General features: G+C 36.1%; 1 protein-coding gene across 1 annotated transcript in view; it reads right to left on the bottom strand.

The window, feature by feature from the left end:
- Positions 1-17,074, bottom strand: part of ryr1b (ryanodine receptor 1b (skeletal)) — a 113,138-nt gene that overhangs the window by 82,438 nt on the left and 13,626 nt on the right. Inside the window, exons 2-5 of the mRNA XM_084408481.1 lie at positions 6,309-6,428; positions 5,255-5,356; positions 943-1,017; positions 784-862 (exon numbers count right to left, since the gene is read on the bottom strand). Coding sequence (XP_084264607.1) covers positions 784-862; positions 943-1,017; positions 5,255-5,356; positions 6,309-6,428 — 376 coding nt within the window. The remainder of the gene's footprint in view (positions 1-783; positions 863-942; positions 1,018-5,254; positions 5,357-6,308; positions 6,429-17,074) is intronic.

Raw genomic sequence — 17,074 nt, 5'->3', positions numbered from 1 at the left:
TTAAAGGAACACGCCGCCCAAGTAGCAGTGCTTCGCCTTCTGAGAATATAGTTCCCAGTATGTTTATGGTTAGAAGATGGCTGTGTCTCATGTGACCTTGTTATGTGTACACGCTGTGACTATACAAATCACAACATGTAAATAGGAAAATGTTGGCGTTATTTTATCACTTATTGGGAGCGGTATGCTAGCTGGAGCCATTTACCTCCAGTCTTTGTGCTAAGCTAGGCTAGCGGTGGGTGCATCATACAGAGTTATGAAATGAAAAGATGAAAAGGGTATGTATGGACTTATCTAACTCTGGGGGATACGGTGAATAAGCTAAAGTCCCAAAAATGTTCCTTTAAGGTGGACGATGACGCAATTTTCTTCTAGAAACAAACTTTGTTGTATTATTTTCATGTTATCACTGTGAAGCTGCTTTGATACAATCTGTATTGTAAAAAGCGCTATATAAATAAAGGTGACTTGACTTGACAAGTGTAACGATACATAACATGTCAAAGTCACTGTTTTATTATAAATTACACATCATGTAGTTGTAATTTATCCTTGTATTTAATAATAATAATTATTATTATTATTTTTAGTAGTAGTAGCAATCGTTCAGCTCAGGAAAAAGAAATGCAACCAGAAATTTTTTTTGGTAGACTTTAAATTCAAATCTGTGTCGCCAACAGCCCTTATACTGAAAGTCAACATAAGAACAACCCATTGCTCTTGACCAACAGTGGGGATTCAAATCTGTATTCATTTTAAGAGTCAAGAGTCCGTCGTGTGTACCTGTAGAGTCCTCCTGCAGGCCCACATCAAAGGCCAGCTTGTCTGTGAGTGAACGGGACGTCGTCAGGCAGCTGAGATACTGCGATTCAGGGTAACAAAATGAGCGGCATCACGTTAAAAATCATAAATGGTGAAAAAGAGCTGTCATGCGTAGCTCACCATGCTGGAGTGGTAGTGTCTCAGGAGAATGGCATGACCATACAGCAGCGTCCGGTGTCCCCCTCCCTGAGATGACTGAGATTGAGGAATAAAAGAGAACATGAAGTTAACGCAACTTCTTTGTACTCATAAATAGTGCTGTGAGGATCAGACAAGTCGATTGACCCTGTGCTGGATGGTATATGGCAACATTTTACATAGGAAACTGAAGAGATCCACCGTTTTCACATGGAGACAACAGAGAGACAAAAGTAGAGGAACATTGAAAACAAAAAGAGTGTTATGAAGATAGAAAGAAAAAAAGCACCAATGATTTCTTCACATCCGTTCACAATCTACCATGGTTACAGTACCATGGGGAGAGCATACATAAGTACAGAAACAACCAATGAAGAGAAGAGTCAAAGGTCACACCAAACCAGGTGGATTCACATTCAGTCGCCATGAGGACAACAAACACTTACCTTTTCTCAACATCCAGTAAGGTTTAAAAGCAAGAGAACACGATTATTGTTGCTATTAGTGAGTTTTGGCTACCATCTCATAGTATTTATGAGAATGAATACATAAGCAAGAGAGAGAGAGAGAGAGAGAGAGCACACCACAGCAGACCCTAAACAGATCGTTCTCCCAAATAAAGAAAAATCTAACCAACCTTAAGGTATAACATAAGGTTGGTAATCTTGCCTTATGTTGCTCCAAATGTTTTTAGAATGTACTTCTAGCTCTTTGTCATGAAAGGTCCAACTTTATGATAACTCTTTTATGTCCCTTTTGAAGCTTAAAGGGATAAAATTAGGATAAAATTCTGTCATTAATTACTCACCCTCATGTCGTTCCAAACCTGTACGACTTTCGTTCATCTTCAGAACACAAATGAAGATCTTTTTGATGAAATCTGAGAGCTTTCTGTCCCTCCGTTGACAGCTACACAACTATCACTTTGACTCTTCAGAAAGATCATGAAGAGATCGTAAAACGAATCCATATGAATTGAGCGGTTTAGTCCAAATTTTCTAAAGAGACTCGATTGCTTTATATGATGAACAGATTGCATTTAGGCTTTTATTCACATATAAACATTCATCAACTCACATCATTTGTGGTAAACAGAAGCTCAAGTATGTTTGCTTGACGTGTGAGAACCAATGAGATTCATTCTCGTGTTACGCAGCATGTTTGAGCTTCTGCGAGGACCAATGAGGTTCATTTGTGTGTTACGCAGTAAATTTGGACTAAACCGCTCAATTCATATGGATTAGTTTTACGATTTTTGGGTAAACTTCCCCGTTAAAAACTCCAGTTACCATAATTGCACAGAAAAGAGCGACCAGTTAATTTTTCATACAAGTCATACAAGTGTTATATACTAAATGTGCTAAACGTTCTCTGGCCGTTCAAAACCTCCAGTTTTTCAAAATGCTTTAAAAACTTTTTTCTTTGTTATACGTACATCAATAATGTTTTATCATTCTTCAAACATTATAGGAATATTACTTTTAAATGTTCTCTGAACGTTCTAAAAACAAGTAGTACAATTTTTAGATGAACTAAAACGTTTCAGAACGAACATCTATCTATCTATCTATCTATCTATCTATCTATCTATCTATCTATCTATCTATCTATCTATCTATCTGTATGTCTATCTGTATGTCTATCTATCTGTCTATCTGTATGTCTATCTATCTATCTATCTATCTGTATGTCTATCTATCTATCTATCTATCTATCTATCTGTCTATCTGTATGTCTATCTATCTATCTATCTATCTATCTATCTATCTATCTATCTGTATGTCTATCTATCTATCTATCTATCTATCTGTATGTCTATCTATCTATCTATCTATCTATCTATCTATCTATCTATCTGTATGTCTATCTATCTATCTATCTATCTATCTATCTATCTATCTATCTATCTATCTATCTATCTGTATGTCTATCTATCTATCTATCTATCTATCTATCTATCTATCTATCTGTATGTCTATCTATCTAGCTATCTATCTATCTATCTATCTGTATGTCTATCTATCTATCTATCTATCTATCTATCTATCTATCTATCTATCTATCTGTATGTCTATCTATCTATCTATCTATCTATCTATCTATCTATCTATCTATCTGTATGTCTATCTATCTATCTATCTATCTATCTATCTATCTATCTATCTATCTATCTATCTATCTGTATGTCTATCTATCTATCTATCTATCTATCTATCTGTCTGTCTATCTATCTATCTATCTATCTATCTATCTATCTATCTATCTATCTATCTATCTATCTATCTATCTATCTATCTATCTATCTATCTATCTGTCTGTCTGTCTGTCTGTCTGTCTATCTATCTATCTATCTATCTATCTATACATCAATCTGTCCATCAATCTATCTATCTATCTATCTGTCTGTCTGTCTGTCTATCATATATCTATCTATCTATCTATCTATCTATCTGTCCATAAATCAATCAATCTATCAATCTATCTATCTATCTATCTATCTATCTATCTATCTATCTATCTATCTATCTATCTATCTATCTATCTATCTATCTGTATGTCTATCTATCTATCTATCTATCTATCTATCTATCTATCTGTATGTCTATCTATCTATCTATCTATCTATCTATCTATCTATCTATCTATCTATCTATCTATCTGTCTATCTGTCTATCTGTCTATCTGTCAAGGCATGGGGGCAAGGCATGTGTATTTGAAATCTGCAGTCTTTCATTTTGGCCAGAACTGTGTGTTAGTGCTGTGGGCTGTAGACTAAAGATCATATCCTTAGCCAGGATTCAGAGGCACTGAGCTCATCTTACACTGGAATGCTCTCTCTCTCTTTCTTGCTCTCTTTCTTACAAATGTACACACGTATACACACGGACTAGGTGTCATTTGAAATGCCATTTGAAGAGCAAAATGGGATTTCAACTCCAACCAAACCAGACAAAGTGAGGAACAGGTGACAGCGGTCAATGGTCAGACAGAAGTAAAGGTTTAGGAGAGAAGAGGAGCTACAGCATTATTTCATCCACACCGGACACTGAGTAGGAGATTTAGGAACAGAGGAGAGGAAGGGTGCTGAGGTTTGAGGGAATAAGAATACGATGAGACATGAGACATACCCATTTATCCAAATCGACTGCCTATAGTTGGCAGGAAAAGGAGATGAAGGGTCAGAAGAGAGACAAAAAGTACATGAAACATTAAGTTACACTAACAAATCTGCCCTCGAATGCCAGAAATACCTCTATTAAACTGTTTTGATGACCTCATGCACCCAAAATATAAAAAAAAAACAGAGATGGATTAAAAATTAAGAGCTGTAAAATACAACTCTTATTGGCTGGTTTAGATAAAATGAAAGAAAGAGTAATGATGAAACGGGTTGGCATGAGGACAAGCAGAGCATTTGGGGGCACACCTTAAATCGACCTGCAACGCAACTGTTCACATTTAAAGCTTTTAAGCGCTGAAAAAAGTTGTGTGAGGCACTTAAAAGTGAAAAAAAGTTTCAAAAGGTTGTACGAACCCTGAAATGAATATCGACTATTTCTGCCACAATACCATGGTTACAGTTACACTGTTATTAATATGCTAATTAAGAAGGGGATGGGATTTTCTTTTTTCCCTAAAATTGTAGTTAATGTTATCATATTCTACTAAAACTTACTGACTTCGCTCACACAGGCTATAACTATTTCCCAAAAGATTTTGGACAATTTTTGTACTTTTTGGGGGATTAAAAAAAATCACAATCACATAGTGTTTATCACACTAGTGTGATTTAATGTCAAACCAGGAAGTTTGTTTTGAAGTGCTTTTATCTTGAACAAAATGTCACAAAGTCACACTTGGTGTTACCAGTCAAAAATGACCGGCCTACAAAAGAATAGCTTATAAATCTCTCGTTATGCTATATTAACACCAAATATTGGATTCTTCTATGTTAAATTCTTCAGCACCCCTCTCACTGTCTCTGTCTTTCTTATCACTAGTTTACTACTTCTTTAAATTTCAAAACCACATTGTAAGTGTAAACTTACTTTATTAGCTCTACAGGCTACATTAGCAAAAAAAAAAAAAATTCTTTCCTTTTTTTTAACCATTTTTGAATGGTAAAAAAAACAACATTTTGTTATTCATAGTGTCATTTTATTAATATTTCAACAACCCTTTTTTTTTTCAATTATCCCTGTATTTTCTCATCATTCCTTCTCTTTTAGGCCCTCTCTGCTCTCCCCCTCTCCATCCTTCTCTCTCTCTCTCACTCCTTTGTGCAGACTCTCACCTCGTTCATCTCCACGGTGTTGGCCAGCATCTCCTGCAGGGCTCGCACCGACAGCGACTGCTCAAGGACAAAGGCACAGATTGCCAGATCAGGCGGCACATTCTGCAGACGGAGACGAAGAAACACACAAAAGTTTAGCCTCATCCACGATTAATGGCTTTGAAAATAGCAAAAAAAAAAGGTTGTTTATTTGGCATTATGACGTGTCAATTTATGGGATTTTTATAAACACTGTTTAGTTATGAAAAATGTTGATTGCTGCACAGCAAAATAAATGAGTTTGTGTGAGTGTTTTCAGCAGTGTTGATGAATAAAACACATTTTCTGTCTACTTCTGTGTAGGTATAAAATAAAATAATAATAATATAGCATTGTGTATATAACACTTTATTAAAAATAATTTATATTAATATTTTTTTATTAAAATATTTTATATAAATAATTTTTTATAAAGTGTAAAATCACTTGACAAAAATAAATGTAGTGATCTAGGAAAAAATGTGTTTGGTTATTTGTTTTGTAATGAGGAATATACAAATATTAATACATTAAAATGCATATAAAATGTAATATTTCATTTTAAAAAGTCTGTTTGGTATACTGTATATTTGTAATAAGGAATATTTGTAATAAGGAATTTTTCTTATTTATAATAATCAATAATAAAATAAAATAAAATAAAATAAAATAAAATGCATGTTTAAGAAATATATATATAATTTAAAATTAAATAACATTAATTTAATACATTTAATATAAAAAGTATTGAGTATAATTTGCCATACAAAAATAACTATTGTGATCTAGCCAAAGTAATGTATTTTGTAATGAGGAATATGAAAATATTAATACATTAAAATGCATATAAAATGTAATATTTAATAAATAAATACAAATTAAGAGTTAAAATATAGTGCGCATTCAGTAATTATAAGTAACCATTATTCTACTTTATTATTATTCTTTTTAGTATTATTTACCTGACAAACATATATGGATATTTGTAATGAGGAGTGGCATTCCTGCTCAGACTATCAACACCTGCTGACCGTACCTGGGCATTTGACGTGGTCTCTAGAAAGCACAGACGGTTCCCGAAACCCTCACAGGAAAGGCATAGTTTGATCTGCTCCTTCAGGACAGTCGCGGTGCACTGGAGCACAACTTGATCTTCCTGTGAGTCAGAGCGGGTCGTGAGAGAGGAAGACATAAACACAAGGAATTAGTGAGAGGATGAACAGAGCCAGGTGGCAATGGTGACAATCACTCGTGACAATGGAGTGCAATAAATACCTATTCAGAGTTAGACGTGCAAATATGTTGAACGATAACACACTGATTAGTGAGACACAAACACACACACACAAGGGCATGTAAATAGAGTAATAAACACAGCCGCTTCCAAACACTCTCCACCTGTCACGTAACATTCCCAGCTGTTCCCTTCACTGACTCATGATGAGCTCGCGCTCCCTTCTCCTCTCTCTCTAACCTCCTTTTCTCCATCATTTGTTCTCCATCTTTCTCTCCATTTCCTATTTCACGTCTTTTTCTCCCGTAACAGCACTTTTGTCACCACTCAAACCACACAAATGATCTTCTTTCTTCCTATACAATATATACTAAGAGTCTTTGTGTTTTTTGTCAGGCACATTCTGTCCCACAATCCCCTGCACGGAGGAAACGGGGTCAGTCTATCCTCTGTCAAGTGTAGGGCACAGATGCTTTAAAAAGCTCCAGGTGTAAGATGAAAGAAGATTCAGTGTATTAAAGCCTTCATGAGTTATATGGTCAATAATACAGACTCACTTTTTAAATCCCATATGATGTTTCATATGATGTTAAAGAGATCATATTGACAACGACTTTCATAGGAGGTTAAAGGTCACATTTCGTTTATTTTATTTGATTGTACCATGAGGTAATCATCATGGGGCAGGATAACCAGCTATAATATCTTGAGTTTGTTGTTGGAAGTAGGAAGTGTGTGTGTAACAGAGAGAGAAAGAGAGAGTACAGTACAACCCTGATACTAACAGGTAAATGCATTTTTAATGTAGCAAAACTCTGGGTGACTCACATTCTTGGACCATATTCAGAACCCAGACACAAAAGCAACCATCCAAAAAGGCTGATATCGTGTGTATAAGGTGGCCAGCACACACTCAAACATCTACGGGCAAACTCTCCAATTTACCTAAACTGCATGTCTTTGGATTGTGGGGGAACTCAGAGGAAACCCGAACACACACGGAGAGAACATGCAAACTTGTGCAAACATGTTCAGAGAGTCCTCCTGGCTCAGCCGTGACTTGACCCTGGGGTCTTCTTGCTTTGAGGCGACTGAGACACCGTGCCACCCAAATGTATATTGCCTTCATTTGATAACTGATATGCTATTTTGTCTAAATACATTGTAATAAATCACTAAAAAACACTAAAACCAATCATCTTGAACTGTACAAGTGAATTTAGGCATTGCAACATTATAATGGATAAATTAAAACAATATTTTCACCCTTCATTCTGACCCTCTGTCTAAAATAATCAGTTTTTAATGCTCGTCTCCTTTAAAGGGATACTCCGGGTCTGGCGGTACCACTTTTAGCATAGCTTAGCATAGATCACTGAATCAGACAGGACCATTAGCATCTCTCTAAAAAAAATGACCAAAGAGTTTCGATATTTTTTTATAGCAGGCGTAATGATATGACGCAGCGCCTGAAAATAGGGCCCAGCTCGGTAACTTCCAACGTGACCGGGACTAAGTTTGTCTAACCTATTAGACCTATTTTCAGGCGCTGCGTCATATCATTACGCCTGCTGCACTCATGGTACGGCAGCAAAGTTTCTTGATTATTACGCAGGAATGAGAGTATATAGTTCCTAGCCATATCAGCCTAGAAAATCGCAACTTTTCATTTTCCGTCGGTCTTAGTACACGATGTAACTACAGAAGAGTCAAGTTTTAAATAGGAAAAATATCAAAACTCTTTGGTCATTTTTTTTGAGAGAGATGCTAATGGTCTTGTCCGATTCAATGATCTATGCTAAGCTATGCTAAAAGTGGTACCGCCAGACCCGGAGATCGGCTGAATGGATTGGAAAACGGTAAAACTCAACTGTTTAACTCTGGGGGAGTTGTAAAATGAGCCTATTTAAAAAAAAAGCGGAGTATCCCTTTAAGGCTTGTCAGTAAACAGCCACTGTTATGATTGGTTAACATCATTGGATTGGAAACAGTATCAACAGTGTTTTGAAAACATTATCCAAATAAAATGGCCATGAAATGATTCACTTCTGGTCTGTGATGCAGCTGCTGTCAGATCCAATACAGTTACTGCTTCATCTTATAAGAACAAAAGTTTCTTTGCGAACTCTCCATTACACTGTGCCTCGTTTACAAAACTAAATGCTCAAGAGACACAAACCAGCTGTTTAAACTGGACGCGTCAAAGCGAACGTTCTTACACTCTTTCATTTGTCCTGTTGTCGACCGACTCAAACGTGTGGAGTGTGTCAGAAACTGAACACACATCTGTATACCGTATCAGTGTAGACAGCGTCAGTCATTATAATGGGTTTTATTTGCTTTTTCCGTGACGTTCACATCTAGTGAAGGCGAATGTCCGCCGTTAAGCGACTGAACGCCAGTGGGCGGGGCCTATGGTGTGATGATGTATAATTATTCATAGATGTCTTGCTCCGGAGGCGGTCATATGCAAATGTGTTTGTGACGTCACAGATCCTGCAATATCAAAACAAGCTGTTTTTGTAGCTTGATTAAATAAATGCTTTGCTTATAATAAGGAGGATGTTTTAAGCTCTGAAACTTGCAGGATGTTTTAATGGTACAAAGACCTCTTATATGTCAAAAGATCAAGGTCAATTTGATTTCTTATGTCATGACCCCTTAAAATATACTATACTGACCTCTACCAATATAACAACTTTACCAATATACAGTATTGAGCATCCCCATAGGTATGATGCTGCTTTTGAGAAAGACTAAAATCATACACAAATCTTTTATGAATGAACAAGAACCATTAATAACGTCTGTACTGAGCACTAAAGTATTCTGAGACTTTGCTGTCTGATACGCCGGTCTCATGGTAAGCTGCTGTGCTGCTGAGCCTCATGATCTTAGCTCATGCCTGTATAAATAGGCTGGGATCTGACAGATGCAGAACACTTTACACCACAGGACCCCAACAATCAGCGCTAATGTGTTGCTTAAATGCTTCAGAGCTCATGCAGATTACAGTGAACAAAGAGTGTGGGAGGAACCTGGGACTTATCAACATGTCAGACTTATTTCTGCCTCTTCAGACAGGTGTAAAATTACAGCCAAACCATACTTAGGTGTAGAGTCACAGCAAGACAACCTTAAATACTCTTAGGGAATTATTTTAAAGAAGTGGGCAGAGATATACTGTAACTGTGTAACAATAAATATCTTCACAGTGGGCGTCACTCAATAATAATTTAGCATTTCTGCCGGAAATAATAATAGCATTTCACAACAGGTGCATGCACACATAATCTTGTTCGTACGGCCTGTTTATACCAAGAACAATAACTATAAAGATATAACTATATTAGCATCCACACCAACAGATGACTGCATTCTGTTCATTCACATAAAGAAAAAACGATCCCATTCGCAAAAAACATTTAAAAAACAAGAAAAATTTTATATACAGTATGCAAATACAGGCTCCATTTTGTTGTGACACAAAAAATAATGAATACATTTGTACACTTCCATTTCTAATAATATATTTAAAAAAAATATTTTTATTTATTAAATAAATATTATTATATTTCCATCTAGAATTATCATCTTTGCATCAAAATTAGAATTTCAAATATCAATAGCAAAAAAAGAATATCAGTCGTATACCTGGCATGCAAAAATATATACTACTATTAATAATAAAATATAGATAATGGCTTTCACAACAACAAACACTATGATACTTGCATTAGATGGCTGTTCACCTATTTTTATGCATATTTTGGAATATTGTGTAAAAAATGCTTGATGGAAATGCCAAGATGTGCTTAAATAAAAAAAATGTATTCGCTCAATTGAGGTGGATCAATATTTTATCCAGTAAGAAAAGATGCACATAAACTATGATGAAAACACATTTATCGAATAAATCCCTCGATGCACAACAAAACACTCACATGACTTTGCTTCCAACAGTGGATGTGATTGGATAACTCACCAGCGGACCAATCAAATGTTGGTTTGATCATTCAGAAACGCCTAAGAAACACCAGCATCTCAACACAAAAGAACATGACGTTTATTGTGTTTCGTCTGACGCTCTGAGATGCAAGTCATGATGTAGGAAAACGGAGCCAGAGTTTCTTCCCTGATTGGAGCAACTTCCATTTTTAATACAGATATTTTGCACCAGTTTCCCAGGAAGTGTTGAATTTGTTCTCTTGAACACAAGAGATGGAAACGCACAAGTCAAATGTGCAACTTTGGATTGAAACATAGCTTATGCATACTGTATCTGTCCCTATTCAAATAAATAAAATATTGAGTGCAGTGGTCCTCAATTGCAACCCACCAGTTGAGTTTAATAGACTGTGAGCTGACATAAATGAGCAAACTGTGTTTACAGACGTGCTGTGGCACCTGTGGGTGTCAAAGAGAACGAGAGGCGCAGGTGTTTGGTGACACCACTGATGTCACAAAGGTCTCAGTGGGGTCAGGAGAAGCTGGGGGGTGTTACTGGATGAGAACAAAGTTGTGCAAGACCACGGTAGCCAAATGATTCGAAGCGGTTGCTTATTGATGTGTTTTCCCATTATACCAGTGTATATCGTCTCCCTTCAGGAACACTGCACTCAACATTGACATTCTCATTAAAATGATATGTTGTGTAGCAATTCAACAATAGGAGCAGAAATACGAGACCACTGAACATAGTACAAGGCAGTCTCACCAGGATTGCACAGAACATCTAAGACTGATGCAGCCCAAAATGACTGAAATTGGAGTGGCTTTCTGAAAATTTGTTTGGTCATTAGTGACATTTTGCAATCAAAACTTTTCAATAATTATAAAATCAGGTAATTATTTCCAGTGACAGTGGAGTTCAATTACCTATAAATATTTTAAAGGTACAATATGCAAGAATTTTGCATTAAAATATCCCAAAATCTCAAGGCCAGTGTTATATATTTTGTTAAGTTGATTACTTACAATATCCCAAATTTTTTAAACTATTTTTAAATCGTGAGAAAATTGCGATTTTAACCAAGGAAACGGGGCGTTAGAGCAGGGGGGAGCTGGGAGTCGCCAGTCAATTGCGTCACATCCACGTTACCCTCGGTTTCCGCTCGTACTGCGTGGAGTCCTGGACAAATGCGGAAGTTGTAGTTGTAGCGTCTATCAAGCAACAAACGTTAGCTTGTTTCGTGCAGTCGTTATGCAACACAATTATTCTTTACCGATTGCAGCTGGTTCTGTCGACAAAGCATGCTTAATTTTATATTTTCCAAATGTAGCATTCGGTAATAGTTATGTTTATGTAAGGGAAGTATTATTGCTTTAGATTTGTGTTTAGTTTATTGACATTGTTTATCACGTCTGGTGCTTATGGCCATGTAAATAAATATAGCATGTGTTATACATAAAGGTTAATCAGTATTTTGGCAAATGATGTGGGTTCGAATGTACTTTACAACACGTAAAACTGCGCCGCGTTATCACAACAATGAATTAGACATACAGTAACATCTATGATAACCAATGTAGTATTAAACCTTACTTTTCTTGCGGTTAATTCATTTTAATGAAATAAAAGTGTGATGAGGTTCAAGAGTCAGGAAGGAAGAAGACAGGGGTCGGCGTGACTGGGACTCGTACTTTATTAAAATAAAGCAAAACAAACAAAAGTCGCGCACAACGCGCATTCACCGTGGCAACCGCGACGGCACAAAACAGTTCAAAAATGAGAGCTCGGATCCACCGCTTTTCTTTCTCTGCGTCCAATTTTCTCTTCAGTCTCTCTCTCATCCAGCGCGCGGCTTATAAACGGTCTCTCCACGCGGATCACTGCAATAAGACACAGGTGTTCGTCATTTGCACTTGACCTACTTGCGTCCCACGCTCGTCTCTTCTCTCTCCCATTACAGACTGCGCTGAACCACGCCCCCCTCGTCACAAAAAGCATGACATTATAAAAATAAAACTTAGCCTCATCCATGAACATGATTTTTCGATTCCCGTCTGACTGATTTACATCCATGGTGGAGTTTAAAACGACAGTTCCCATCATTCCACGCTCCTTCACATCATCATCAAGCTTGTTTGGAATGTAGCGCCCTCTAGCGGCAAAAAATTCTTGCATATTGTACCTTTAATGCATGATAAGTAATATATACATTCAGTATATATTACTGGCCAAAAGATTTTGTAATGTTTTTGAAAGAAGTTTCTTATGCTCAAGGCTATATTTTGAAACAGAACACTTTTGAATGGTGTCAGTTTCATAAAAAATAAAAAAATATAAAAAATAATAAGAAATGCTTCTTGAGCAGCAAATCAGCATATTAAAATGATTTCTGAAGGATCATGTGACACCGAAAACTGGAGTAATGATGATGAAAATCACTATATATAGAGAGAGAGAGAAATAAAAAACAATATATATAATATTATTTAATGTTTACTAATTAATATGTTTACTATGAAATAATACAGTTGTTTAAAAATTCACAATATTAATACTGTTTTTACTGTTCTCGATTAAATGCACCCTTGGTGAGCATAAGAGACTTTTTTCAAAAACACTACAAAAATCTTACCAACCCCAAGTTTTTGAATGGTGGTGTGTGTAAACAGATGTTTTGCATCATAGTTTTTATTATACTGGACAACAGTTAGTTCTGCTCCTCTAATAGTATTATTAGTCCGAACAATATTAAGTATCAGTACTTGTTCATTATCATCACTGGAACACTGTAGTGACCAATCAGCATCCAGGACTACAATCGGTTTTATAAAAAAATAAAAATATGTTCATGTTGTGGCTGCAATACTATGGCTTCACATTGACAGTGACCAGAACTTCATTATAAAGTGACACAAGAAACAAAATGCGCTGTAACAAACCTAAAAAACCACCGACCGATCAAGCACGTATAAACATAATAATGTAACAACCTTCAGGAGGGAAAGAGTAAATGCAGAGCGCTCCATCAAAACACACAACAGGGTTATTATTAGACTCGGTGTGGGGATTCCCCATCTCCTCCAGTGTGCTGATCAAGACCTCTTCAAGCCAGATCCCCTCATTGTGACTCTGGCCTTCACTGAGCGCTGACACTGACAGATGGAGGGATGGTGTGGGTGGATTAACCCGAGTCGATAGGAAGGAGAAGGAGGGGCTGGTGCATTAAAGACTTTCCCTTTTAAAATGCCTTTGTCTGTCCCGACTAACCTGGACCATAAAGGCACAACACTCTTTACACGCGGGACCCCCTGCAACGGTTTCCCAATACAAAATGTCACTTCCTCTATAGGTGGGCAGCCTGTAGTCATGCAGGCTCTGTGGTGTTTACTGTTTTCCTGACGGAAGTTGCTCATTACATATAGGGTCATGCAATGATCATAAAGATTCCATTCGACAAAACAGTTAACTTGACACTGTTCATCACTCTCACTAACAAAACAAGTTATTTTCATAGAAAATGTCACTGCATTGAGCAGCCAGTGGCAGCCAACTTAGACGAAATGGGAAAACCTTTCAGAGGCGAGAATGTGCTTGATTCGTGTTTTTACGTATAACTCAATATGCAATATCCATATGCAGAATTATCACACTAATAATAAACTAAATGCTGTGAAAATCATCTGCTAATGTCTATTGCAGATATAGATATTCATAAACACTAGGTTGCAGATGCTGCGAACTCGCTCTCATGGTCCGTCTATGGCGGACGGCTTATATATATAGCAGTCCATAGAACAGACACTAATGAGGCATCTATGTTTATATATATATATATATATATATATATATATATGGCAAGGATGGTGTATTTTTGTAGGCCAAAAGCTGGAAAGAGAATTTTAGCACTTCCAGTTCCAATGTCCCGAATTCAATGGGTTTTTAAATCACGCTCTTGCAAATGATTCTAACTCAAACTTTCAGGGAAAATGTTTTTTTTTTTTGTTTTTTTTTTATAAAGAGTTGTGGGAAGCTTAGTTGAAGCCATGCAACTATGGTGTGGCTTATTTTCTAATAGTGATTGTATTTTGGATTCAATTTGTGAAGATTATCATGATGAACAAAACGTGTAAGAATTTAGTCACAGAATATTGTCCGCAATAATCCAAAAGTCAATGGAAAAATCTTATCGTTTTTGTCGAGGGAACCAGGGTGATGCGGGCCCACAAAAATACATCATCCCTGCAGCGCCCTATGAACCCACCCAATGACATCATTCAGTAGTCATTAAAGGCATAGTTTATGCAACAAAAAAAATTTTATTCTGTTATAATTTACTCACCCTCACGCAGATTTTCACATTGACTAACACTGACTTTCATTGTTTCGACAAAAACACTACCATTTGTGACCTTTTTGAGATATTTTGCTATCAAAACTTGCCAATAACTATGTAATTAGTGACAGTAGGAGTACAATTACCTGTAAATATTTTAGTCCTGTCAAATCGATTAATCTCGATTAATGACATCTAACATAAAAGTATATATCATTATGTGTGTGTGTATATATATATATATATATATATATATATAAACATAGGCCTACACACACATATTATATAATTACAAACTTTTGTGTTAGATCATATGTGATTAATCGCGATTAATCGATTTGACAGGACTTAATGAAATGAGTTAACAGTATTTAAGCAAACATTATGCTCAAATATATATATATATATATGTATTCTGTAGGACATAGACATAATATCATATTCCAAAACAATTTTTAAAGAGACTATAGTTTGTCCAGTTTAGTTTTTTGGGGGGGGGAAACCTGAGTGAAAAGAGTTGTTATTTCTACCATTCTTTTCTTTCTTTTTTTAGCAAGTAACCAAAATCCAATGATATCCTGAACAGAAAAAGAGGACAAGCAACAAGAAACGTGTTCGCTGGCTCCGTGCAGCAGCACCTACTAACTCTTCATTCCAACAGCTCCAGAAATAAGACAGCTTTCAAGAGTGGCATATATTTTCTAGCATCAGAGGAACGTGTGCGCATGATATCACTTACCATGAAGACAGGACCACAGCAGGTGAAGAGAACGACAAAACGGTTGTCAGTGTCCTACTTCACTGCTTTTTAATGACTGGCAGCATTTTGACAGCTACATACGCACTAGAAACAGGCAAGCTGACAGAAATGATCAGCAAATGAGCCACTGTACGAAGAGTTTTAATGTCTGTATTCATAGGCAGACTGTCTTCAAAGGGGAAAATGAGCAGATATACAAAGTAGTAGCATACAGTGGCCTCAAAAAGTATTTGGACACTTCTAAAAATGTAATAGTAAAATATCAAACCAAGTGGCATCTATAAATATATTTTTTCTACTAAGTAATTTCACTTTTTGCTGCTATTACTTTCAACCGACTGATGTCGAGGTGATCTTTAGTGGATGTATAAAAAGTCAGTTCCCCTGAAGTTCACACTAGAATAACCACAGGTGCAGTTCATCACATTACCTTTAAAGATCCACTAACATTTGACAACAGAAAGAAGCTAAATACTTTGTCTTCAGCCATATTTAGGATGGTTATTGTTTCTCAGGGATGTACGGTATTTAAATACAAAATGTCTGTGTTTTTCTCCCACCACCCGCCTAAAAATCCCCGGCCGAATTCCCTATGTTTTTTTGATGAACACCAAGGTCGTGTGGTGATTTAATTGCTGATCTCTAAGTTTACAAGAAGAGATCAATTCAAAATTCACTGTTTAAATCCTTTTTGACCACTGCCGAGCACCGTACGACAACTGTTACAATTCATGGCAATTTGCATTTTAAAGACAATTTTTTTATTGAAATGTTGGAAAGTATTTACAAGAACAATATTTCATCATTGCTGTTAAGAACAAAAAGGAGAAAGAGAAGAAAAGCATAAAATGGGTCAATGTTATGACAGCAACAGGTATGCAATTCAATTTTAAAATATGTATTATGTACAATTATATAGATTAGGAATATAAGCCAAGCAGCGTTATGTTGACCTCGTGTAAATACAAGATTGCATTAACTTATTTCTGCTAATTTCCACATTTTTAAAATGACATACTGTACAAAATTTTGAGAGATAATCTGATAATCATTTTGATCGCCATCTGAATGCATGAGTTTTATCACTGAGGTGTCATTCAAATGTATTTTTACAGACGTCCACATGAGAAACAATTACCGTCCGGATAGGGCTTTAATTTTGAACAGCATAAATACTTTTTTATGCATCTTTCTTTAAAATAAATGCCATTTGCTTTGATATTTCATCACATTCAGTGGCATACTGGCCACATTCATACATTTTAAACTATGACTTCAGTGTCCAAATATTTTATGAGGCCACTTTGGTTATTAGTCTACCTGACAAGAAACTTAAGAGTCTCTCTGAAACGCCCACACTTACAAATGCACCTTTTTCATGCTTTAATATACTTTTTTTTTTTTTTTTGGCCTAAACACAACATTAACTTCACTTGAAACAGTACTGCAGTCCTCTTGGCCCTAAACATGTTTTGCTGATACCTTCCAATTTCATCCATCTTTACTCTCTCTCTCTCTCTCTC

This window comes from Rutilus rutilus (assembly GCF_951802725.1).
Source record: "Rutilus rutilus genome assembly, chromosome: 5".
Taxonomy (NCBI): Eukaryota; Metazoa; Chordata; class Actinopteri; order Cypriniformes; family Leuciscidae; genus Rutilus; species Rutilus rutilus.
Note: the sequence above shows the minus strand (reverse complement) of the source record. Positions and strands in the feature narration are given on the sequence as shown.